This window comes from Staurois parvus, unplaced genomic scaffold, assembly GCF_062004578.1.
Source record: "Staurois parvus isolate SC_StPar_1 unplaced genomic scaffold, SC_StPar_1.0 ptg000291l, whole genome shotgun sequence".
NCBI lineage: Eukaryota > Metazoa > Chordata > Amphibia > Anura > Ranidae > Staurois > Staurois parvus.
Window position 1 is genome coordinate 9,715,768 of NW_028318087.1, and position 21,661 is coordinate 9,737,428.

Sequence of the window (21,661 nt, forward strand, 5' to 3'; positions counted from 1 at the left end):
CTGTTTTATTACTATCTTCAGCGCTGCACTGTTTTTTATGTTATTCTGTATAAGTATATATCGGTTGCTTAGAGTGCTCAGCTGCTGTTTAGGACCAGCGCTCACTGTTCTTTCCTTTTAAATTAAAAGCATACACATGCAAAACGTATGCACATATCCCAAGGCAAATGTCAGGTATCAACTCAAGCCAATAAACTTTTTTAAAACTGATAAAGTGTGACAAAAAGGGCCATTGTACAAAAACTATAGCAGTCTGCATGTGGTTACTACTTCTATTATAAAATTACTTTAACATACATTAATTTATTCCTCCAGATTTAAATGCCATTCAAGCCAACCAAAAAAAGTAATGCTGACAGGAACAAACTTTAGATGATCATATTTTGTTCCATTGGCTTAATCTATTTTTTCTTAATTAATGTCAAAATTGCACAAGCATCCCTAGCAGTAGTACAGTTTTTCCCAAGCCCGTCACTGTCACTTGTTCTGGTCAGCAAGTAATGTGCAGAAAACTATAAAAAGGCATGTCAAATAAATATGATGAATATTTCCATTATTTAAAAGAGAAGTATGAGTTCCATTTAAAAAAAAAAATTATACTAACCTAGGTGGATGCAGCATGGGTCCAATGTTGCATCTGTCCTCCCCCGCTTTGAAGACTGAAAACTGAGCAATCAGACTGCTAATCACGCAGTTTTCAGCCTTCAGTGAGCTGGTGACTGTCAGTCACCGGATCTCTGCTCTGCCATAGGATGTGGAGAGGGTGGGAGCAACTGGCTCAGGCTCTCAGCAGCTTACTGAGAAGCTGAGACAGCTGAGGATTCAGGCATCTGAATGGATCCTGACCATATGGTTGGGGTTTTTTTTTTTTTTTTAGAGGCTGGACAGGCTCTGTGACGTCAGCCAAGAGAGCTTTAGCCCCGCTGTTGACTGAAAACGGGTCAGAGGAATGCAGAACAAACTGTGGTCCACAGAAGAAGTACAGCCAAAAAAGCTTTGCCTATACGTCTACTTTACCTAAATTTACCTACATTTTAAGCACCCATGTCAGATCTTGTTAAATGAAATGAAAAATTAATTCTGCCCTCTCTTGGTTTAACTAATGAGGCAGTAGATTATTAGCTTCCTGTATTCTAGATCTCCCAACAGGGCACAAAAATATTGAAAAGTGACACTAAATTACGATTTTTTTTTAAATACCATTTAAAAATATAAAATGAAAAAAAAAACTATTTAATTCTTAAATCAAAAATGTATTGATTCTATTGCTCTTAGCCTCCATGTTTTTTTTTTTGTTTTGCTGCTATGATCCAACTTACTGTTAGAAGGTAGCTACATTCGTTCTCCATGGTCCCAATGTATGTAGGAATGTAGCCACCCCATCTTGATCCCTCCCAAGATGAATTATAGGATTTGTAATGTGCATAGAGCAGTGGATGTGTCTGGGACTAACATCCATTGGTCATTTCAAACAAACAGATGTAAGAGGGAAAAATAAGTTTGGGACCTCATGGTTGACATTACAAGAAAGCAGGAAAACAAAGTAAGAAATTATTTCAAGAAAATTAGATTACAGGGCCTAGAAGTAGTAGATGTATATGGATCATTTTTGGATCAGGAGGGTGTTTAGCATCATTTTAAGCTTACCCAAAAAGCTACACAGCCCCCACCAAAAACAAATCCTATTTTTATCTATTAAGCTTTCACTACAAAACCCTATCCTCTGATCTGTGGCATTTCCTATCTCTGGAGGAATAATGCTGCAGCTGTAGTCTATCCATATATTTTACCTCTTACTACTATTCAGTTTATGAACCATAGTAGGCACACCCGAATCTATTTATTTTATTATTACAGGTACTTCTATAGCGACATCAATTTACGCAGCACTTTACATATATTGTACATTCACATCAGTCCCTGCCCTCAAGGGGCGTACAATCTAAGGTATCTATCAATACACACATCGAGCTGACAATATGTCAATAGTCTACAACCCAACGACACTAGCATAAAGCTAACAGAATGTTATTCTGAAAATAAAGGCCTCTGGGAACACAATTTCTTACAAAGTTTAATGCCCCATCACAAATCAAACATGCCCCTTTTAACCACTCCATACAAAAAGGCACAATCCGCAAACATTTAGCAAAAACTCAAAGCCTTACAAATCCAAAATGATGCCTTATGGGATACTGACAATTTCTCAGTCATAGTAACACCCATAAAATTAAACACAGCAAACCAAGACCTTTTGGTATTTTCCTCTGGTATAATCATGCACAGATTGGAAACATTATAAACACCATCACACATCATATTAAGGCTTAATGCACACTAGCATTTCTTTAAGCTCAAAAAACACTGGATAAAAACTGCTGGTAATAGCGTTTGAGCATTTTTACAGTACAAGTAAAGGAAAAAAAATAGCTAGAACAAAGCTGTAAGGAGCGTTTAGCATTTTCTTCTGCTGGAAAAAAGGTTCCAAAAAAACTCTACAAAACCAACTTTTTTTCTGCTCCTAGACTGTTAAACTCAAAAAACGCTACTAGCCTAAAGTAGTGTGCATGGACACATAGGATCACACTATTTACTTTCTAGGAGCACAAAAAAATTCTAACAACATCTTCTATAGCCTAGAAGCTGTTAGCATTTTTTTCTGCACTTTTTGGGAGTGTTTTTTCCAGCAGGAAAAACTGCTAAATGCTCCTAAAAAAGCTTTTTTTCTACCCTACATGTACTGTAAAAACATTAACGCTCCTAAACACTATTAAAACTTTATTACCAGCATTTATCCAGTGTTTTTTTAGCTTAAAAAAACCCTAGTGTGCATGGAGCCTAAAGCAAATATCAGGTTTGGTCCAGTATGGATTAACAGTTCAGTAGTATGTAGCAATTAAACAGCAAGAGGTTTATTCCTAAATAAGTATACAGGGTGTCAACAGCTTGTGCGCCCGAGTGATGCCTGGGTATCTGGACATCTGGGTATCTGGACTACACTTCTATATCTTGACCTACGATCACTTGGGTTTTGGTTTTATTCAACTCCTAACATTTTGGCTGCTTGTATGTTTTGTGGCACATTTATCTTAAGAAGCTTCCATTAGGTAATGCAGTAGGCTTTTGCACCCTCTTGTTGCACCTCTAAGTTAGCCTGTGTGGCCATGCACATGCTTTTACAGGCGTATTTGAAGAGGGACATTTACAGGCAGAAAAAAAAAATTGTACCTTAGGTGCATTCTGTGAGGACATTATGTGCCTAATTTACACAGGCAAATGTATTCCAACAGCCAGAATAAATGTATATTTTGGCCAAACTGCATTTACGCAGGTGGATAAACATGCATATATTAGAGGTATTTTTCTATCAAGTTCTGGCACTCTAAACAAAGATGAATTGTGAGTGCACAGACAAAAATTAATGTGCGATATGTATGTGTCAATTATATTAACCACTTTCCCTCCAGAAGATTCCCCCCCCCCCCCCCCTCCTGACCAGGCCATTTTTGCAAAACGGTGCTGCGTTACTTTAACCGACAATTGCGCGGGTATGCAACGCTGAACATAAATGTAATGTGTCATTTTTTCCCCCATAAATAGATAGAAAGCAGCACGTCCATGCTGACATGAGAGAGACCTGTGGTGTTTACATACAGATCTCTTCCTTCTCAGCTTCACCGATGACCACAGAGTCCCGGCCAGGAATCGCCGGCCAGGACACGGTGATTGACATCCTCAGGAGCCAATAGCAGTGCAGGTAGGGCAATGTACGCCCCTACCTGGAAATGTGAAATCACATATTTACATCTGCTATGGGGCAGTCCTTAAGCAGTTAAAAAAAGATCATCCAATCGTAGGACCTGATCAATACCATTACCAGATTATTGCATAACTACGCTTTGAAATTTAAATATAATACAATAAATCTCTGCGCCTCTGGAAATTATGTGCAAAACAGAGTGTTGTAAGCTGCTGTACACCTCCTATTGCCAAATGGAAAATCATAAAGCAGTTCAAATATTAGGTTGGTGCAGCGTTCTCAAATAAAAAAAAAAAACAAAAAAAAAAAAAACACACACACGTTCTAAACGCAAATATACCAGGAAAAAAAAAGTTAAAAATTTGCTACATGTGGCTACCAGCCTACACTCCACTATATTTTTTAGGTTTTTTGTTTCACACGTTGCATTGAAGTTAATAGTTCAAAATTGAACAAGGTAATAGCTGGTAACCATCTGTAGCAAGTTTAAGATTTTTTTTTTCATTTTTATATTTTCTGTATATTTGAGTTTAGTTCATGTTTTTGTGGAGAGCACTGCACCAACCCAAGTATATTTGAGCACTTTGAAATTTAACACCATATATATTATGTTCAAATTCAGAACATAACCACTTCAAATCACATCAGGTAACGGCCATTCTAATGCACACAAAACAATTAGAAAATTAAGAAGGAAAAAAAAAAAAAACACAGCACTCTGAAGTTAAAAGACATGCTACTTTTGATTGCAGATGTCTTACCTTCTACACCCCAGAACATACAAAAACAATTACATAAAGAGACAGTGAAAAACATACCCCATTATATACTGGGATTTTCAAAACTTAAATAAAATACAAAAATAATAGAAAAAGTAAAATAATACTTTTACCAAGTGTAAATACAACAAAAATGGTTATATGTTGCTTAAAAAAAAATAAAAAAAATCAAGCTGATTAAATGCAACACTAAGAAGTGCAAAAAATGTATTGCATTTATAAGTATAGGTATTGATCCAATGTACAATTTAATGCTACTACACTACTATACATGTCAAACAGAAGCAGAGCAAAGCTGGTGTCACCTTAAAGTGGTAGTAAAGGCTTGGAATGTAAAATTCACTGACAGGCAGAGTTTGTATAACAGAAGAGACCCTAGTGGACAATTTGGGCCCATTCATTTTGTATGGCTCACATCGCACGAAACAGGTGTATGCACCAATTTTTTGCCACACTGGAATCGAATCGCATGGGTGTTCACACTCATTGGATCCGATTCAGCCTATTGCACTGCATTTTGTGAACCGTTTTTGGGGTGTTGTTAACTTAACGTTGGCATCGCAGCGGTTCGCATGAACGGAGTGAAATTGTGATGTGGTGCAGGGGAGACACAGGAATCACAGCAAATTCTGTGCTGCATCAGTGTGAACCAGGACTTAAATCTCTCAGTAACATCAAACCTAGCTTATAATAGCTCTACAAGATCAGCAAAGGTGCTGTACAGTGATGGGTTTCCATGTATGAAATTTGAAACTACAACACATTAACACAAGGAAACCGTCATGTACGGGTAGGGTTATCAATATATTCCTAGATCCTACTAAAATAAGCACAACAGTTTTATTTAAAACAATGCTGAAAAAGCATATTTTGATGGTTATCTATTATAGCACAAGTCAAACACAAGGCCTGTGGGCTGAATCTGGCGCAGCCAGGCCATTTCATGTGGTCCTCGCACCTCTCCTGTAACTGTGGCATACCCCCTTGTCTCTCCCCCACTTTGTCCCAGCAATTTGCAGCAGAGGACAGAACTTCTTGGCCAAATCCTGCGCTTCTCCGTGAAGCCATGGAGAGGTTTGTTTATGCCCCCCCATCCAGTCTCACCAGTTAAGAGCAAAGTGGGGGACAGAACTCCGCCTACAAATCAGGCACATTTCTGTACAGCCATAGCAGCCCCCTCATCTTCACTTCCCCTGGTCTCAGCATTCAGAACACTTGATTCCAGCCCTTCTCCGGTCCTCCTCCAGACCCTGCACTTTCTGCTTCCCAGCTCCAGCTTCTTCCTGGCAGCGGCACAAGGTAAGGGGGGGTGACTGTGATGTGGGGGGACCCTAGGCGTCTGATTGAGTGGGGTGCTCTATACAGCTGGTCTTACAGATACAACATGGGCCCTTTGAGGGCAACCATAATGCTTATGCGGTTCACAATTAAATAGAATTTTCCTGGAAAAACAAAATCCTCCCTTGCACTGGGGCTGCCCAGTACTGCAAGGGTTAAATGCTCATTTAGAGCTGGGGTATCGAAAAAAGCACTTTTATTCTCCCAATCCCTTTCTTCCACTGGTCATCTCTGTGCTGCTAGCCCGGTCCTTACAATTGCTTACCCCCTATGCTCTGGCAGTTTGCAGGTCTTCTTATATCAAGTACAATCCAGAGTCCATAGTCAAGGCATAAGAGAGAAGAGGAGAGCGCCAGGTAAGCAGGGTTCAGGAACGTTAATATTTTTTTTTTTTTCTTGCACTAGACATAAATGAGCATTTAAATCTTGCAGTGTGGGAGAAGCTCCACTTCAATGGATTATTTTTGTTTTCCCTGGAGATATGCTTTAAAGAAAAGAAGTAGCACTAAGTGTACTGTAGAACCATAGGACATCCTTGGCATGAAAACACCCTTCCTCAAATTTCATTATCAAATTTACAAACCACTTCTCACCTTGCTGGCCCAGGCATCTTCATCCCAAGAAGTAAGCTGCAGTACCCTGATTATTTCATTAATCTCAGTACTCATCTTATCCACTGTAAAGTTACGATTTTTGAGAGCTTCTTCTACACCTTGGCTACGTGAGCTCTTAGTTGTTACAAAGATCTTCATAGCTATGGAGAAAAAAGCCTGAATGAAGAACAAGATTCTGTACAAACTTTAGGCATGAACCAAAACAACAGCATCTGTCAGTGCCTGCTCATCAGAACATACATACCTGAGATCAGCACTGGCAACAGATCTTTCACTGTGTTCATGGAATTAACAAGCATAACTCGATGTTCTTGATGAGTCAACTCTTGTTGACGGTCATCAATCATTTTTGCCATCTTGGTCATTCCTAAGAAGAAAAAAAAATGTCAAACTCTAGTATATATTACTTCTCATCTCTACCACTGATCTACTATAATTGTGATACCAACAAACAAAAATCTATTCACAAAAATAGCACCCGGCTTTAGTACATGAACAAGTGAAGAGAGGACATACTTGGACTCAAACAACAGACAGTATATTAAGAAGTGAGCAATACTGATATGGTTTGGAAGATACAAAACTTTGTCTCTAGAATGGCTGTGTGTGGAGAAACCTATTGAGGCAGCAATGCAGGATTTACGTGCCAGACCCGGGAACAGGATCAACAGGGAAGACTCCTATTACCCTGCCAGTGGTTTTGCTCAGAGGTATTGCTTGGCGTGAACAAGAAAAGCAATACCCCCACAAAATAATGCTTTATACAGTGAGCAAAACAACAAATGGGGAGGAATTGTAATTTCTTCTGCTGCTAAATCCAGAAGTACACTGCACAGGAAACACAAGGACAATTTCCAAAATTTTTACAAAACTGGGTTTTATAGAACATTTGTTTAGCTCAGTACATGAAAGTAAAGTTAAAAATATAACTAAGATTACAAAATCTTCAGTTTTACTCAAATTAGTTGATGCAAAAATGAATATACCCCACAACAGAAACTACATCTAGTATTTTGTATGATCTCCATGATTTGTAAGGACAGCAACAATCTTCTAGGCATGGAATGAACAAGTTGGTGACATATTGCAACATCTATCTTATTTCATTCTTTAGAAAAGGTCCTCTTTTAAGAGCCTCGATGGAGAGTGATGGAGAGTGATGCTCAACTTGTCTCTTCAGAATTCAGACGTTCCATTGGGTTCAGATAAGGAGACATACTTAGCCACTTAATCACTTTCACCAAGTGCACGATGGCCAAGGGCACGGAATGATGGTAGCATCTTCTCTTTCAATATAGAGCAGTACATCTGTGAAATTATATCATCAATGAAATGCAGTTCTCTAGCACTTATGCAGCCCCACAGAAGGACACTGCCACCAACATGTTTCACTGTAGGCACCATGCATTATTCTTTGTACTCGTCACCTTTGCGGCACCATACAGTTTTGAAGCCATCAATTTCAAAAACATTTATCTTGGTCTCATCACTCAAGAGTACAGAGTCCCAGTAGTCGTCTTCTTTTTCAGCATGGACCCTGGCAAATTCTAGGTAGGCTTTTTTGTGTATGGGCTTTAGGAGAGGCTTCCTGCATGGACGACAAACCATGCATGCCATTTCTCTGCAGTGTATGCCATATTGTGTTAGGGGAAACAATCACCCCAGTTTGGCTTTCTACTTCTTTAGCTAACTGCAGTGAACTTGCATGGGGACTTTCTTCAACCCTTATCAGAAGACTCTCCTGTCGAGGTGTTAACTTCCGTTTGATGTCTTTGTGAGATAGTTGCAGTTCCATGTTTGTTAAATTTTTGTATCACTTTTACTACAGTATTCTGAATGATAAGTAAAGCTTTGCTGATCTCCTTGTAGCCTTCACCTTTCTTGTGTAAAGAAATTATTTTCTTTCTCAGGCCTTGTGACATTTCCCTTCCATGTGGTGCTATTGCTGATACCATGAAATGGGAGGGGTTTTCTTTGTTAAGTAATGCCGTTTATAATCAACTGTCTGCTGAACACCTGTTAATTGAATAATTAGACTCACCTGTAGTTGAATTATTGTGAATTAGGATTTTTTTGCCTAAAATTTAGCTTTTCTCCTAAGACTTTTATTGAGGCATATTCAATTTTGCAACATAGACTTGAATGAATTTGGTAGGAAAAATACTTTCTTTTGCGTGCAAATTAACAAATCTTGTTTGCAATAAATGGCCCGGATTTGTGAGTATTTTGTAGTAAAAGGGGGCCAGATTATATATATGAACATGAGGGATTCTGTTCACCCAAATAAAGCAGATGAGTTTTATACTGTGTGCACAATTATCAGGCAAGTGGGTATTTTGACCAAATCACCATTTTTTGCATATTGTCCAACTCCAAGCTGTATAAACTTGAATGCTTATCGGATTTAATCATAGCAGGTGAGGTGTATTTGTGTAATGAGGAAGGGTGCGGCCTAAGGAGATCAAAATCCTATACCAAGGTGTGCATAATTATCAGGCAGCTTCTTTTCCTCAGGCAAAATGGGCCAACAAAAAAAGATTTAACTGACTCTGAAAACTCAAAAATTGTAAAGTTTTTCAGAGGGATGCAGCACTCTTGAAATTGCTAAGATATTGGAGCGTGATCAAAGAATCAAATGTTTCGTTGCGAATAGTCAACAGGATCGCAAGAAAGGTGTTGAGAACAAACCCCCAAATTAACTGCCAAGATTTGAGAAGAATCAAACGTGAAGCTACCAGGAAGCCATTATCCTCCAGTGCTGTCATACTCCAGAGCTGCAACCTACCTGGAGTGTCCAGAAGTACAAGGTGTTCAGTGCTCAGAGACATGGCCAAGATAAGGAAGGCTGAAACCCGACCACCACTGAACAAGACACATAGGTTGAAACGTCAAGAGTGGGCCAAGAACGATCTAGAGACAGATTTTTCAAAGGTTTCATGGACTGAGGAGATGAGAGTGACTCTTGAAGGACCAAAGGATGGGCCCGTGGCTGGATCAGTAACAGGCACAAAGCTCCACTTCAACTCAGATGCCAGCAAGGTAGAGATGAGGTACTGGTATGGGCTGGTATTATTAAAGATGATCTAGCTAGCCCCTTACGGGTTGAAGATGGGCTCAAAATCAACTCCCAAACCTACTGCCAGTGTTTAGAAGACACTTTCTTCAAGCAGTGGTACAGGAAAAAGTCTACATCTTTCAAGAAGACCATATATATGCAGAACAATGCTCCATCGCATGCATTAAAGTAGTCCACTGTGTGGCTAGCCAGTACAGGCCTTAAAGATGAAAGAATAATGACATGATCCCCTTCCTCACCTGACGTAAATCCTACTGAGAACTTGTGGGCCCTTCTTTAATGCGAGATTTACGGTGAAGGAAACCAGGTCACTTCTTTGAACAGTGTCTGGGAGGATGTGGCTGCTGCTGCACAAAAAGTTGAGTGTCAACAGAACAAGAAACTGACAGACTCCATGAATGGAAGGCTTATGACTGTTATTGAAAAGAAGGATGGCTATATTAGCCACTGATATATATATATATTTTTTTATTTTTTTTTTTTCAATGTCACAAAAGTTTATTTGTAAATTTTTAGTTGTTTCTCTATTATTCTCACTTTAACAGATGAAAATAAACAAGTGAGATTGGAAAATATTTGTTTTTCATTTAGATGTATAATAATTCTGCACACTAATAGTTGCTAATTGTGCACACATAGATATTCTCCTAAGAAAGCCAAAACCTCACTTTTACTTTCTTCAATATTCAGGTTTGAGGTTTAACATTTTGGATTGACTGACAGCATGGTAGTTGTTCAATAATGAAATTAATCCTCAAAAATACAACTTGCCTAATAATTTTGCACACAGTATAGGAGTGTTTTAAATATGTGGTTATTACATGTTACTTTTTAAATAAACGTGAGTACTGATACTGGATACATAAATATTACATTGTAAAGAACTGAGATATTACCAGTGATGTAGCAATTAGTGGCTTTGAAATGGGTTTATAAATGTGTCTGTAACCAAGTTTGCAAGTACAGTTGATATACAATGTATATAGAAAAGAGTCACCCCCCTTAAAAATAATCATTTTGTTGCTTTGCAGCCTGAAATAAAGACAGGCACAGTTTTTGTTATATGCAGCTGTATTTATACTTATAACCTATATACTTTGACTTTAGGCACTTTACCTCAGCTATCATATGGCAAGTGCCACTTAAAGCAGATCTTCACCCTCAACAGGATCTCGCCTCCTCTCCCCTCCGCTGTGCTAATCGGGCATTCATTTTTTTGGTGAATATGCTCTGGCAAGGGGGCAAGAGGGGGTGGGTGAGAGTGGAGATCTGCTTTAAAAACACACAAAAATAAAATTCTTCCATCTGTCTAGTTGGGTTGTTATGGCACTCGGGTATGTCCTATGTGGCCACCATTATGGACGTCCAAGCTTGGACTGGCAATTATGACATTTTTCAGTAAGGTTGCTGTGACTCAGTATATGTGATTCATACGAGATAGTTTGGACAGTATACCCCATGAATATTTAAGACTGACCATACACTACACAATCTGATTGTCCTTTCGATCTGCCATCAACTATGTAGTATAAGGGCCTGTCTTATTTGATACAAAATAGTATTGCCATAATTTGGTACTGTGTAAGCATGGAACTACGGGGGGAAAAATATGTTTGCCTGGTAATAAAGAAGACCATCTTCAGTATGACTTGCATACCATATAACAAACTATATGCCAAATCACAACTGGTGAATCACAAACCTGGTCCCAAATTCTTGGTGTATGTCACCAGGTCTTCCATGCTTTCAACCACCTCTGCAACAGCCAGGTACTCCAGAATACCTTTACACACTCGGATTATTTTCCTCACCTGGTGAAGAGCAGACAGAGAATTAATTTCAGCAGAGACAATTCAGTAAACATTTCTGCCTTGTAAAAGCTATAAAACAAGGTAGGCTAGGTTCACACTATGCTGGTTTCCCAGCGGCTGCATTTGCATGGGCACAGCAGCCTATTTATTTGAATGGGTTGCTGAACCCACGGAAAAACGCAGGAAAAAGGTCCCTGCAACTTAACCAAACACGTTGTATGCAGGTGCCTTTAGGATTAATGGCACCCCCAAGCATCTCCTAAACAGAAGTGCATTTTTTTTTTTAGTGGGAGTGCAGTTAGGCGTGCAATTACACGCCTTCCCGCACCGATGTAAACCTAACCTTAGTCTCTTTAAAGAACAAAACTCCTTGCAGACAATGAGATACAATTCCAATGGTCTGTTTAAGTAATTACATAAAGAGTACCCTTTAACTCCCTTCACGCTGCCCTCGAAGACTTTTTTTTTTACGCTGGGAGGTGGACTTTCACAAAATGTGACTGGCATGATTTGCTGTCACAGTGTTCACATGATTGGAAAGCTCCCTATGGCAAGCAGACATTGGGAGCTTTCTATTATCCACCGGTAGTTGTGTCAGAAGCACGCTCTCAGCACAGTACTGGATGTTTCGAACGCATATAGGCGCCTTCTCGCCGTTAAAGCTCACCTGCTGGGAGACCGCATATATGCATACGGTCAACAGGAAGAGGTTGAAAAAATGCCATTATATGCTGTCCTTAAAGCTGGTCATACACTTAAAAGGATAAGTTCACCTTTTGTAACATGTTACACCCCTATTCAGGGTGTAAAATTAACATGTAAACAATTACAATTGTACTGGCACCCGCCTGATCCGCCCATTGTGGCAGGTAGTGGGGGATTCTCTTCCCCGCTAGCTGTTACAATTTAAAAAAAAAAAAAAAAAGTGAATGAGAAGACTACAAGTCCTGACAGCCTTTATGATTGTCGGCTTGTAGCTCTCTATGAACTACCACTGTGCTATTGAGCGCTGTGGTAGTCCATTGATTTTTTTTTCCTGTCAGTGCTAAAACTGTCTGCTCGTACAATGTAAGAGTAGACAGATTGCTCCGACAGTCTGAAGGAGACCTGCATAGCACCAGCAATCTGCTGATCACTGCTGCAACATTTTCCTAAAACAATAGTAAATGCACATTTTTTTTTTACCTGCAAAAGGTGAACTTATCCTTTAAGTTTCTTTTTCGCCAGCAGGCTAAAAGAAAACGAACCAATAGATTCCTCCATCCACACAAACAAATCCATCCATCCTCCATCCACACAACAAATCCATCCATCCTCCATCCACACAACAAATCCACCCACAGTAGGGACCTGCCACACAATTTAGCCAGTTCCTGCTGAACCGCACGACTTCCAGTCAGTGTATAGCCAGCTTTAAATTAAGGCAGGTAAATGGGACCATTTATGAAAATCTGAAGCACTGGCAAATGGATGTTCTTCGCACAGCAGACACTTGTCTTCAATTCCATCATGGGTAACAGTATGTCATAAGTTTCATGACTTGGAATGTTCAGTGTATATGAACTGAATGTAGATTTCTGGGAGCTTTGAATGTAGCACTTTGAGGCTTTTTTTTTTTTTTTTTTTTTTTTTTAGAGGACTAGAAAACACTATACATAAATTTAGACAATTTTTTAAAATGTTCATTAACCACGGATTTGAGAAATGTGCATGCGCTACAGTTCTGCAATAATAAACTTACAATTAGAGTAGCTCTATATACAACATGGATAGATAGAACTCACAAGTGTGTCTTATTTTTACTAGAACACGTTCTACTTTGAATCCTAATTAATTTTTTTTTTTATTATTATGGCTAATGAGAGGACTCCATTTATTTCACAATACATAAAATAAAGTCAGGGATGGACAACAGGGCATGTACACTTCCCACACAATGCTCGCTTCCACACTTAAATCCAGATATCCAGTTACATGCTAAAAAAACACACATTTGCAATGTGGCTAGTCTGTCAATGGATACCTAGTTCTAGTCAGGACAGTTTTAGATCTTAAACATCTCTCCCACATCGTGAAGCCAGACAGGTAACGCCACTTTTTTTTTTTCATTTCAGCTTTGCTGCATCTTTTGTTCCCCACTTGTTCACAGGCCAATAAAAGAATAACTGTGATGGATAAATACCCAATCAGCAGAAAGGTAATGTAGAAATGTGCAAAGCTAAAAAAATAAAAACAGCAGTGTCCCCTTCCTGGATTGCAGCATCTATTTTTCAGTTTGTCTGGAGGTCTGCTTTAGTCATTAAAAAAGGAATTGATACCAACACAAACATACAGGTTAGTCCTAGATATAGGGCAGCAGTGATTACAGCATAGAAACAGACACCTACCTCAGCCTCATCAAATGTCAGAAGCAGATCTGAGGTGCCCGAGAGGATTCCACGAGAACCATCAATAAGGTAATCACGAGCTGGCACAGAATATGGATCTGCATGCAGCATTTGAGCAGCCTGGACAAGCTTAGCACAAGCATTTTCTACTCTGGGGCAAAAAAGACATGTGAGGTTACAACAAATTTAAAAAAAAAAAAAAAAAAAAAAAAAACACAGATGAAAATTACTTGTTAAAGAGGAGAAATTTAGATCACATTTAAAAGACATCCATAAATATCTGCTCTACACTAAGCACACAAACATTACTGTTATACAATACACGTACAGTATTTAAAAGACTCAACTACCTTTTTACCTTGAGCCATCAAAGTATGTTGTAAAGTAAGAGTCAAGAGAAGGTAAGATTTAACAATATTATTAAAATATAGCAATATCTACAATTCTGCAGAAACTGAATTACATTTTAAAGTTACCTCCGACCTCAGTTTTCACTTTTGCATTCAAATCTAAGAAACCCCTACTTTATATTTGGTTTGTGATCCTATTCACCTAGTATACCCAAAAGATAAAATAAAAAGAAAAAAAAAAAAAAGAAATCTTACCTTTCTAGTTGTATCTTTGAAGCAGGTTTATATATAAGACAGGGGTGTGGACATTTTTTGACCAAAACTGTATTTAAATCGGAGGTGATATTAGGAATGTCTGGGTGGAAGCAATCGGGCGGCAGCGCTGCCGCCTGAATGCTTCCACCTGACAGGTGGGCCCGCTGCTTGCCCGCAGCAGGGCTAACGGTAGAGAAAAAAAAAAAAACTACCTGCCCAATGCCCGGAACTACACGTCCCAGGTGTCGGGTAATAGGAATCGAACATCCCTGATAAGAGCTCTCTACAGACAGTTTGTATTTGTTGAGAATAGCTTGCAATGTGAAATTAGGTAATAGAGTAAAAAATGCTTCAATACAATGTGCCACCCAAGCCTTGAAATAGTTAACTCTTTATTATGACAGACAGTACGCAAATCTACTTTAGAACAGATAAAAAGATCTAACCACAAAATACAGACAGGGCTCTTTAAGGTAAACATAATTCCTCAGTCCCTCATTAAGTATGATTTTTAAGTGAAAAGGTAAGACAATTTTTTTAAAGTATGCTGTGTCAATGGTCTCCAAACTGCGGCTCTTTGCTTGCCTTTATCTGGCCATTGAGGCATTATTCCTGCTACTGACATAAACAATGGGGCACTATTCCTCCCTCTGACACCAATGGTGTACAATTCCTTTCACTAACTCCAACACTGGGGCATTATTCTTCCCACTCACACCAACTGTTTCTCCCACTAATACCAAAGATTAGGCATTGTTTACTCCCACTGGGCACAGCCAGCCCCCCTAAAGTCTGAAGGACAGTAAACTGGTATATTTTTGCAGTTTAGAGACCCCTGTGCTATATGAATAGGAACATGTTACAGATATAAAGTAAGTGTTATCCCAATATGGCTGGATATACACTTTAATAAGGGTTACAATTTTGTTACTATTATTATATTTTAGATTTGACACAAATGGAAGAAAAAAAACAGTCCTGTTACTTACAGGTAATACCAGTAAATGGCAATAGAAAACAATCTAGATTCACAAATAAATCTCTAAACTCAGAGGGACCACAGAATACTCACTTGATGAATGCAGGTGGCATGTCTCTCTTCATTATCTGATCATCAGTTGTCTGAACAGTTTCCTTCCCAACCTGAAACAAAAAGTTGGTAATGTTTAATGAATTCCCTTTATTTGTTAATAGGGCAAGTAAGAGGTATTCATAGCTGCTGGCCTGGAGTCTAGATATGCTGTGTGCTTACAGATCCCAGGTAGAGTAGAAGGTATCCAAGCAGAAAAACAATACATAGTGGAGGACGATGTCATTACTCTACTTTGCTTAGAACCAGATGTACTTTGGATGTTTTTGCAGTAATTAGAAACACCAATTACGAGAAAAAAAAATGAATACTTTGCATACATCGCCAGCTTGAGGCTGTTGTCCTCTCAGACATGCTAAAGTAATAAGGTACTAAGACTGCATTTATTTGCTGGACTTTCACTGGCCTCCTGAACAATGTGCCCAATATAGAAGCTCCAACAAAAACTAAAGTGCAGCAGATAAGCGCAAAATATTTTGCAGCCAAACTGCTTTTTTTTTTACTTTAGAATGATCATTTCTGCATATTGTACAGCCAGAGGGTTGCTGGGGATGCTGAAAATCATTGTCAGCATGAGGACTTGAATCTTTAGGGCTCTACTGCTGTGACCTGCCATCTGGTCACCCACCTCTCCCCCACTGGTAAAATATCTTGAAGACAAAAAGATTTTTAGCATCCCCAGCAGTCCTCTGGAAGTAGTATACACAGATTCATAGATGACCAAGGTGGACCAGTCTAAAGTAAAAAAAAAAAAAAAAAGCGTGGTTTGTTTTTTCCTCCCTGAAATTTAGCTTTAAAATGTACACAGCTGGCGATATACCCAACTACCCCAAGAGCCATGTTAGCAGGCTAGTATCTACCAATCTGCAATACTTCTTCGCAGGCATTGTCCCCGACTACTAGTAAGGCACACATGGAACACATGGTATATGGACTGATATTCCCATAGCAAGAGGGCTGTGATACCAGCCCATGTGTTCCTAAAGAACAAAAGTATAGAGAGTGTCTTATTGAGCACATATTTCAAGTCAAAATTTGAATGTTTAATTAGAATTAACTGTAAAAATTACATTCATATTTTAGCATGCATGTTCTTCCATATAATCAACATAATGAGCCACCAGAGGGAGATATTTACTGCTGAAATCACTCAGCCTCCCCGCTAAGCAATAGTTGAGCTATCAGCCACATAAGGAAAGACTGCAATGGTTTCAGAGGGTCAGCAGGCATACAGGACTTACACTGATGAGTAGCAGTAGGGCAGAAACATTGTGCACAGCTGTAAATCAAAAAGAGAAGTCCGTGTATGTAATGAGGCAAATTTCTTTTTTTTTTTTAAAAAAAGGCAGATATGACCAGAAGCTCAAGGTCAATCTCTACAAAGGTGGATGTAAATTAATGTACATCTGCTTACATCCAATTATGTCAAAGTCATTCTAGGTTACGGGAAAAAAAAACAAAAAAAAAACACAAAAACAAAACAAAAAAAAAAAAAACACAGAAAGTGTTTGCATTATTTTCTTTTTTGGACCTAAAACAACCTAACATGATGGGCTCATTAAGCTCCAGATTCAGGCTGGAGGAAAGACCTAACTGGACACAGATTTCACAAAGTTCTGTTTAGCTCCGATTCAGAAGGAGATCTACTCATGTTCCCCTGCTGACTGGAATGGACATTGAAAGAGAATGGTCCATGTGAAAGAGCCCATACTCTGATCTATAACAGCAATTTACACAGAAAATGGTGACTCCTACAAAATGAGTCTTTTAATGAAAAGGAAAATACTAATACAGTCATCCACATCTGTACAGTTAATGTGGGAGTAAGCTTCCTTTACTGTTTTGTACCTACAAGTGAGCCTAATAAGGCTTGCCTGCAGGTACAGTAAATATCTCCTAACCCTAAACCATTTAGGAGATATTTACATGTGAAGCAGACCGTGACATCAACGCAGCAAGCTCACTGCGCTCTCAAAGAACGGAATTCCACCCATTGAGAGAGCTGTACCATAGGAGTGACACCTCCATTCAAATGAGTGGAGCCTGCGAACCCGGAAGGAAAACCAGGTGAAGATGGATTCCCTGTCAGAGGTGACAGGGAGCCACTGGAGGGATCCGTTTCACAGCTAAATCTGTCATAATATGCCAGTATGCAGTGTATACTAGAATATGACATTACCTTGAGGGTACCACTTTAAGAAAGTTCACCCCACCCATTAAACCACTCCTAGTTAGAGCCTCTAAACTCACAAAGATACACCACTCAAAAAAATTAAAATGAATAATTTGAAAACACATCAGATCTCAATGGGGAAAAATATCATGCTGAATATCTATATGGATATGGACTGGGTAATGTGTTAGGAACGTAAGGATGCCCCATTGTTTGATGGAAATAAAAATTTTCAACCTACAAAAAGGACTGAATTCAAAGACAGCCTGAAAATCAAAGAGAAAAAATAATGCCTCAGGCTAGTCCATTTTGCTGAAAGTTCATTGCAGCAACTCAAAATGGTATTCAGTAGGTTGTATGGCCCCCACATGCTTGTATGCATGCCTGACAACGTCGGGACATGCTCCTAATGAGACGACGGATGGTGTCCGGGGGTATTTCCTCCCAGATCTGGACCAGGGCATCACTGAGCTCCTGGATAGTCTGAAGTGCAACCTGGCGGTGTCAGATGAACCGAAACATGATATTCCAGAGGTGTACTATTGAATTTAGGTCAGGCGAGAGTGGGGCCATTCAATGGTATCAATTCCTTCATCCTGCAGGATGCCTGCATACTCTCACCACATGAGACCAGGCATCGCCATGCACCAGGACTCACTGCACCAGTGTAGGGTCTGACAATGGGTCCAAGGATTTTATCACGATACCTAATGGCAGTCAGGGTGCCATTGTCTAGCCTCTAGATGTCTGTGCATCCCTCCAAAGATATGCCTCCCCAGACCATCAATGACCCACCACCAAAATGGTCATAGTGAATGATGTTACAGGCTGCATAATGTTCTCCACAGCTTCTCCAGACCCTTTCACGTTGGTCACACGTGCTCAGGGTGAACCTGCTCTCATCTGTGAAAAGCACAGGGAGCCAGTGGCAGACCTGCCAATTCTGGTGTTCAATGGCAAATGCCAATCAAGCTCTATGGTACCGGGCAGTGAGCACAGGGCTCACTAGAGGATGTCAGGCCCTCAGGCCACCCTCAAAGTCTGTTTCTGATTGTTTGGTCAGAGACAGTCACACCAATGGCCTGCTGGACGTTATTTTGCAGGGCTCTGGTAGTCCTCATCCTGTTCCTCCTTGCACAAAGGAGCAGATACCGGTCTTGATGATGGGTTAAGGACCTTCTATGGCCCTGTCCAGCTCTCCTGGAGTAACTAACTGCCTGTCCCCTGGAATCTCCTCCATGCTCTTGAGACTGTGCTGGGAGAAACAGCAAACCTTCTGGAAATGGCGCGTATTGATGTGCCATCCTGGAGGAGTTGGACTGCCTGTGCAACCTCTGTAGGGTCCAAGTGTCGCCTCATGCTACCAGTAGTGACACTGACCCTAGCCAGATGCAAAACTAGTGAAAAGATGAGTAAGGAAAAAAAATGTTAGTTGCCTCAACCTGTAAAACCATTCCTGTTTTGGGGGTCATCTCATTGTTGCCCATCTAGTGCACCTGTTACTTCATTAACACCAAAGCAGCTGAAACTGATTAACAACCCCCTCTGCTATTTAACTGACCAGGTCAATATCCCAGGAGTTTCGTTGACTGGATGCTATACTCTGATTAAAAATTGTTCCTTTAATATTTCTGAGCAGTGTGTGTGTGTATGTGTATATACATATATACACATATATACACATATATATATATACACATATATATATATACACATATATATATATATACACATATATATATATACACACATATATATATATACATACACACATATATATATATACATACATACATATATATATATATATATACATACATACATATATATATATATACATACATATATATATACATACATACATATATATATACATACACATATATATATACATACACATATATATATATACATACACATATATATATATACATACACATATATATATATACATACACATATATATATATACATACACATATATATATATACATACACATATATATATATACATACACATATATATATATACATACACATATATATATACATACACATATATACATACATACACATATATACATATATACATACATATACATATATACATACATATACATACATATACATACATATACATATACATACATATACATACATATATACATATATATACACACATATACACACATATACATACACACATACACACATACACACACACACACACCAGATTCTGCTTCTATCATTACCTTGATACTGAGTCTAGACAGAGCCACCAAAGGAATAACTGACTTACTAACTAGCAATTACAGTAAAAAAAAGGATCTGACTCTAGTAAGACTCACATCACACCTAACAGACTTTATTCAACCACTCAGTTCTTCCAGATTTCAGAGAGCACATAAATAAACTGAACAGCCAAATAAAAGGAATTTTAAAAAGTTTATTTGCTTTCTACTAGGAAATTGTAACATTGACATCAACCTTTTATGACACAAGATATAATGAGTTAATGGCTGGTCAGCTCTCTGCCTTTGAAAAGGAAGGAAACAGAAATGTCATCTGAAGAATGAGTTTCTTTCATGAGATGAGCTGGTAAACCCATTACCCATAATTTCCAGCTGTGTAAGGTTCATGTACAATAGAGGGGATTAAAGGGAAATGAGCGCATATTTAAAACTGCCATCTCAGTTGTCCTTACATGTTTGCCAGATCTCCATTATTTTATTAGATATACAAAAATTGCAGTTTTTTTTAGGACTATCCATATTTAATTCCGTCATTTGGGTCTCCTTGATTGCTTCCCATAACTGTACACTTTCATTGTGAGAAATTAACAGGATTGTGATTGATATTATCCTAATATTGAATTACAACGTAAAGTGTTACTAAACCCACAACAATAAAATCAGTCTCTATGTGTCGTAAAGCATGTTTGTTATACTCACTGTGGAACCTAAGGGGTTAATCCTCTGCATCGTGTAAAAATACTGTTTGATCCTGACTTCTCTGATCCTCCCTTTCTTCCAGTGTCCCCCTCTTATCTCCTGACATATCATGTGGAGTCACTCTGTACATGCTCAGTTTGGTGTATATTGCTACAGTGTTTTTGTTTGTTTGTTTTTTTATTGGGAGAGTGCATGTGATCAGCACAGGGCCAATCAGCACTGTCCAGATAGAGGTCACGGGTTCTGCATCCTCCTAGAGCAGAATGAAAACTCATCCTACAAGTTTTAACCAGTGCTTGGCTGGGCATGATAGAAGTCATATGATTGTTCTAACTGCTGATTAAAAAAGGTATTTAGCAGTTTATAGTTACTAAAATTATTGCACTGCCATGTTCTGTGTACTGTGGGAGAGCAGATACAGTGAATACAGGGTCCGGGGATTAGTAAAACTTCAAAGGAGAAGTGTGGGACAAGGAAAAAACAAACATTCATACACATCTATGTGGCTGCAGCATTGGTCTAATGCTGCAGCTGTCTCCCGCCAATTCTAAAGCCAAGAGAACTGCATCTATTGTTGGGATCACTGCAGAACCTGGACTGGCTCTCTGACGTGAGTCAACGGTCGCTCTCAGCTGAAACTGGGTCAAAAGAGCTTGGAAATAAATGTACTCCTGTGATCCAGAAGAGGAGTAGGGTCAAAAAAGCTTTGGCCATAATTCTTTTTTAAAGTGATATTAAAGGTTCAGATTCTTTAAAAAAAAAAAACATGTTATACTTACCTACTTTGTGTAATGGTTTTGCACAGAGTAATCCCGATCATCCTCTGCTTGGGTACCCAGCTGGCGCTTTTTGCTCCTCCTCCCCACTGAGTGCTCTCTACAGGCACTAGTGCGTGTTCGGTCCCACGCCGCACCCATGTGCCTATATGATTTCATTTTCTCTTTCCTCTTGGAAGCCCACTTGTGCGCAGCCAGTAAAGAGCCCCCCCACCCCACCCCCGCTTCCTCCACACAGGTACTACAGTCAGTGCCCTGCTTTCACCATAAACAAAAAATTTAAAATGTCACTTTAACTGCC

General features: G+C 39.1%; 1 protein-coding gene across 2 annotated transcripts in view; it reads right to left on the minus strand.

Moving 5' to 3' along the window:
• VCL (vinculin) overlaps positions 1-21,661 on the minus strand; it is a 98,584-nt gene that overhangs the window by 31,388 nt on the left and 45,535 nt on the right. For both annotated transcript variants that reach the window (XM_089682591.1, XM_089682592.1), the window contains exons 2-6: positions 15,443-15,513; positions 13,766-13,916; positions 11,270-11,378; positions 6,736-6,858; positions 6,471-6,631 (exon numbers count right to left, since the gene is read on the minus strand). In XM_089682591.1, coding sequence (XP_089538717.1) covers positions 6,471-6,631; positions 6,736-6,858; positions 11,270-11,378; positions 13,766-13,916; positions 15,443-15,513 — 615 coding nt within the window. The remainder of the gene's footprint in view (positions 1-6,470; positions 6,632-6,735; positions 6,859-11,269; positions 11,379-13,765; positions 13,917-15,442; positions 15,514-21,661) is intronic.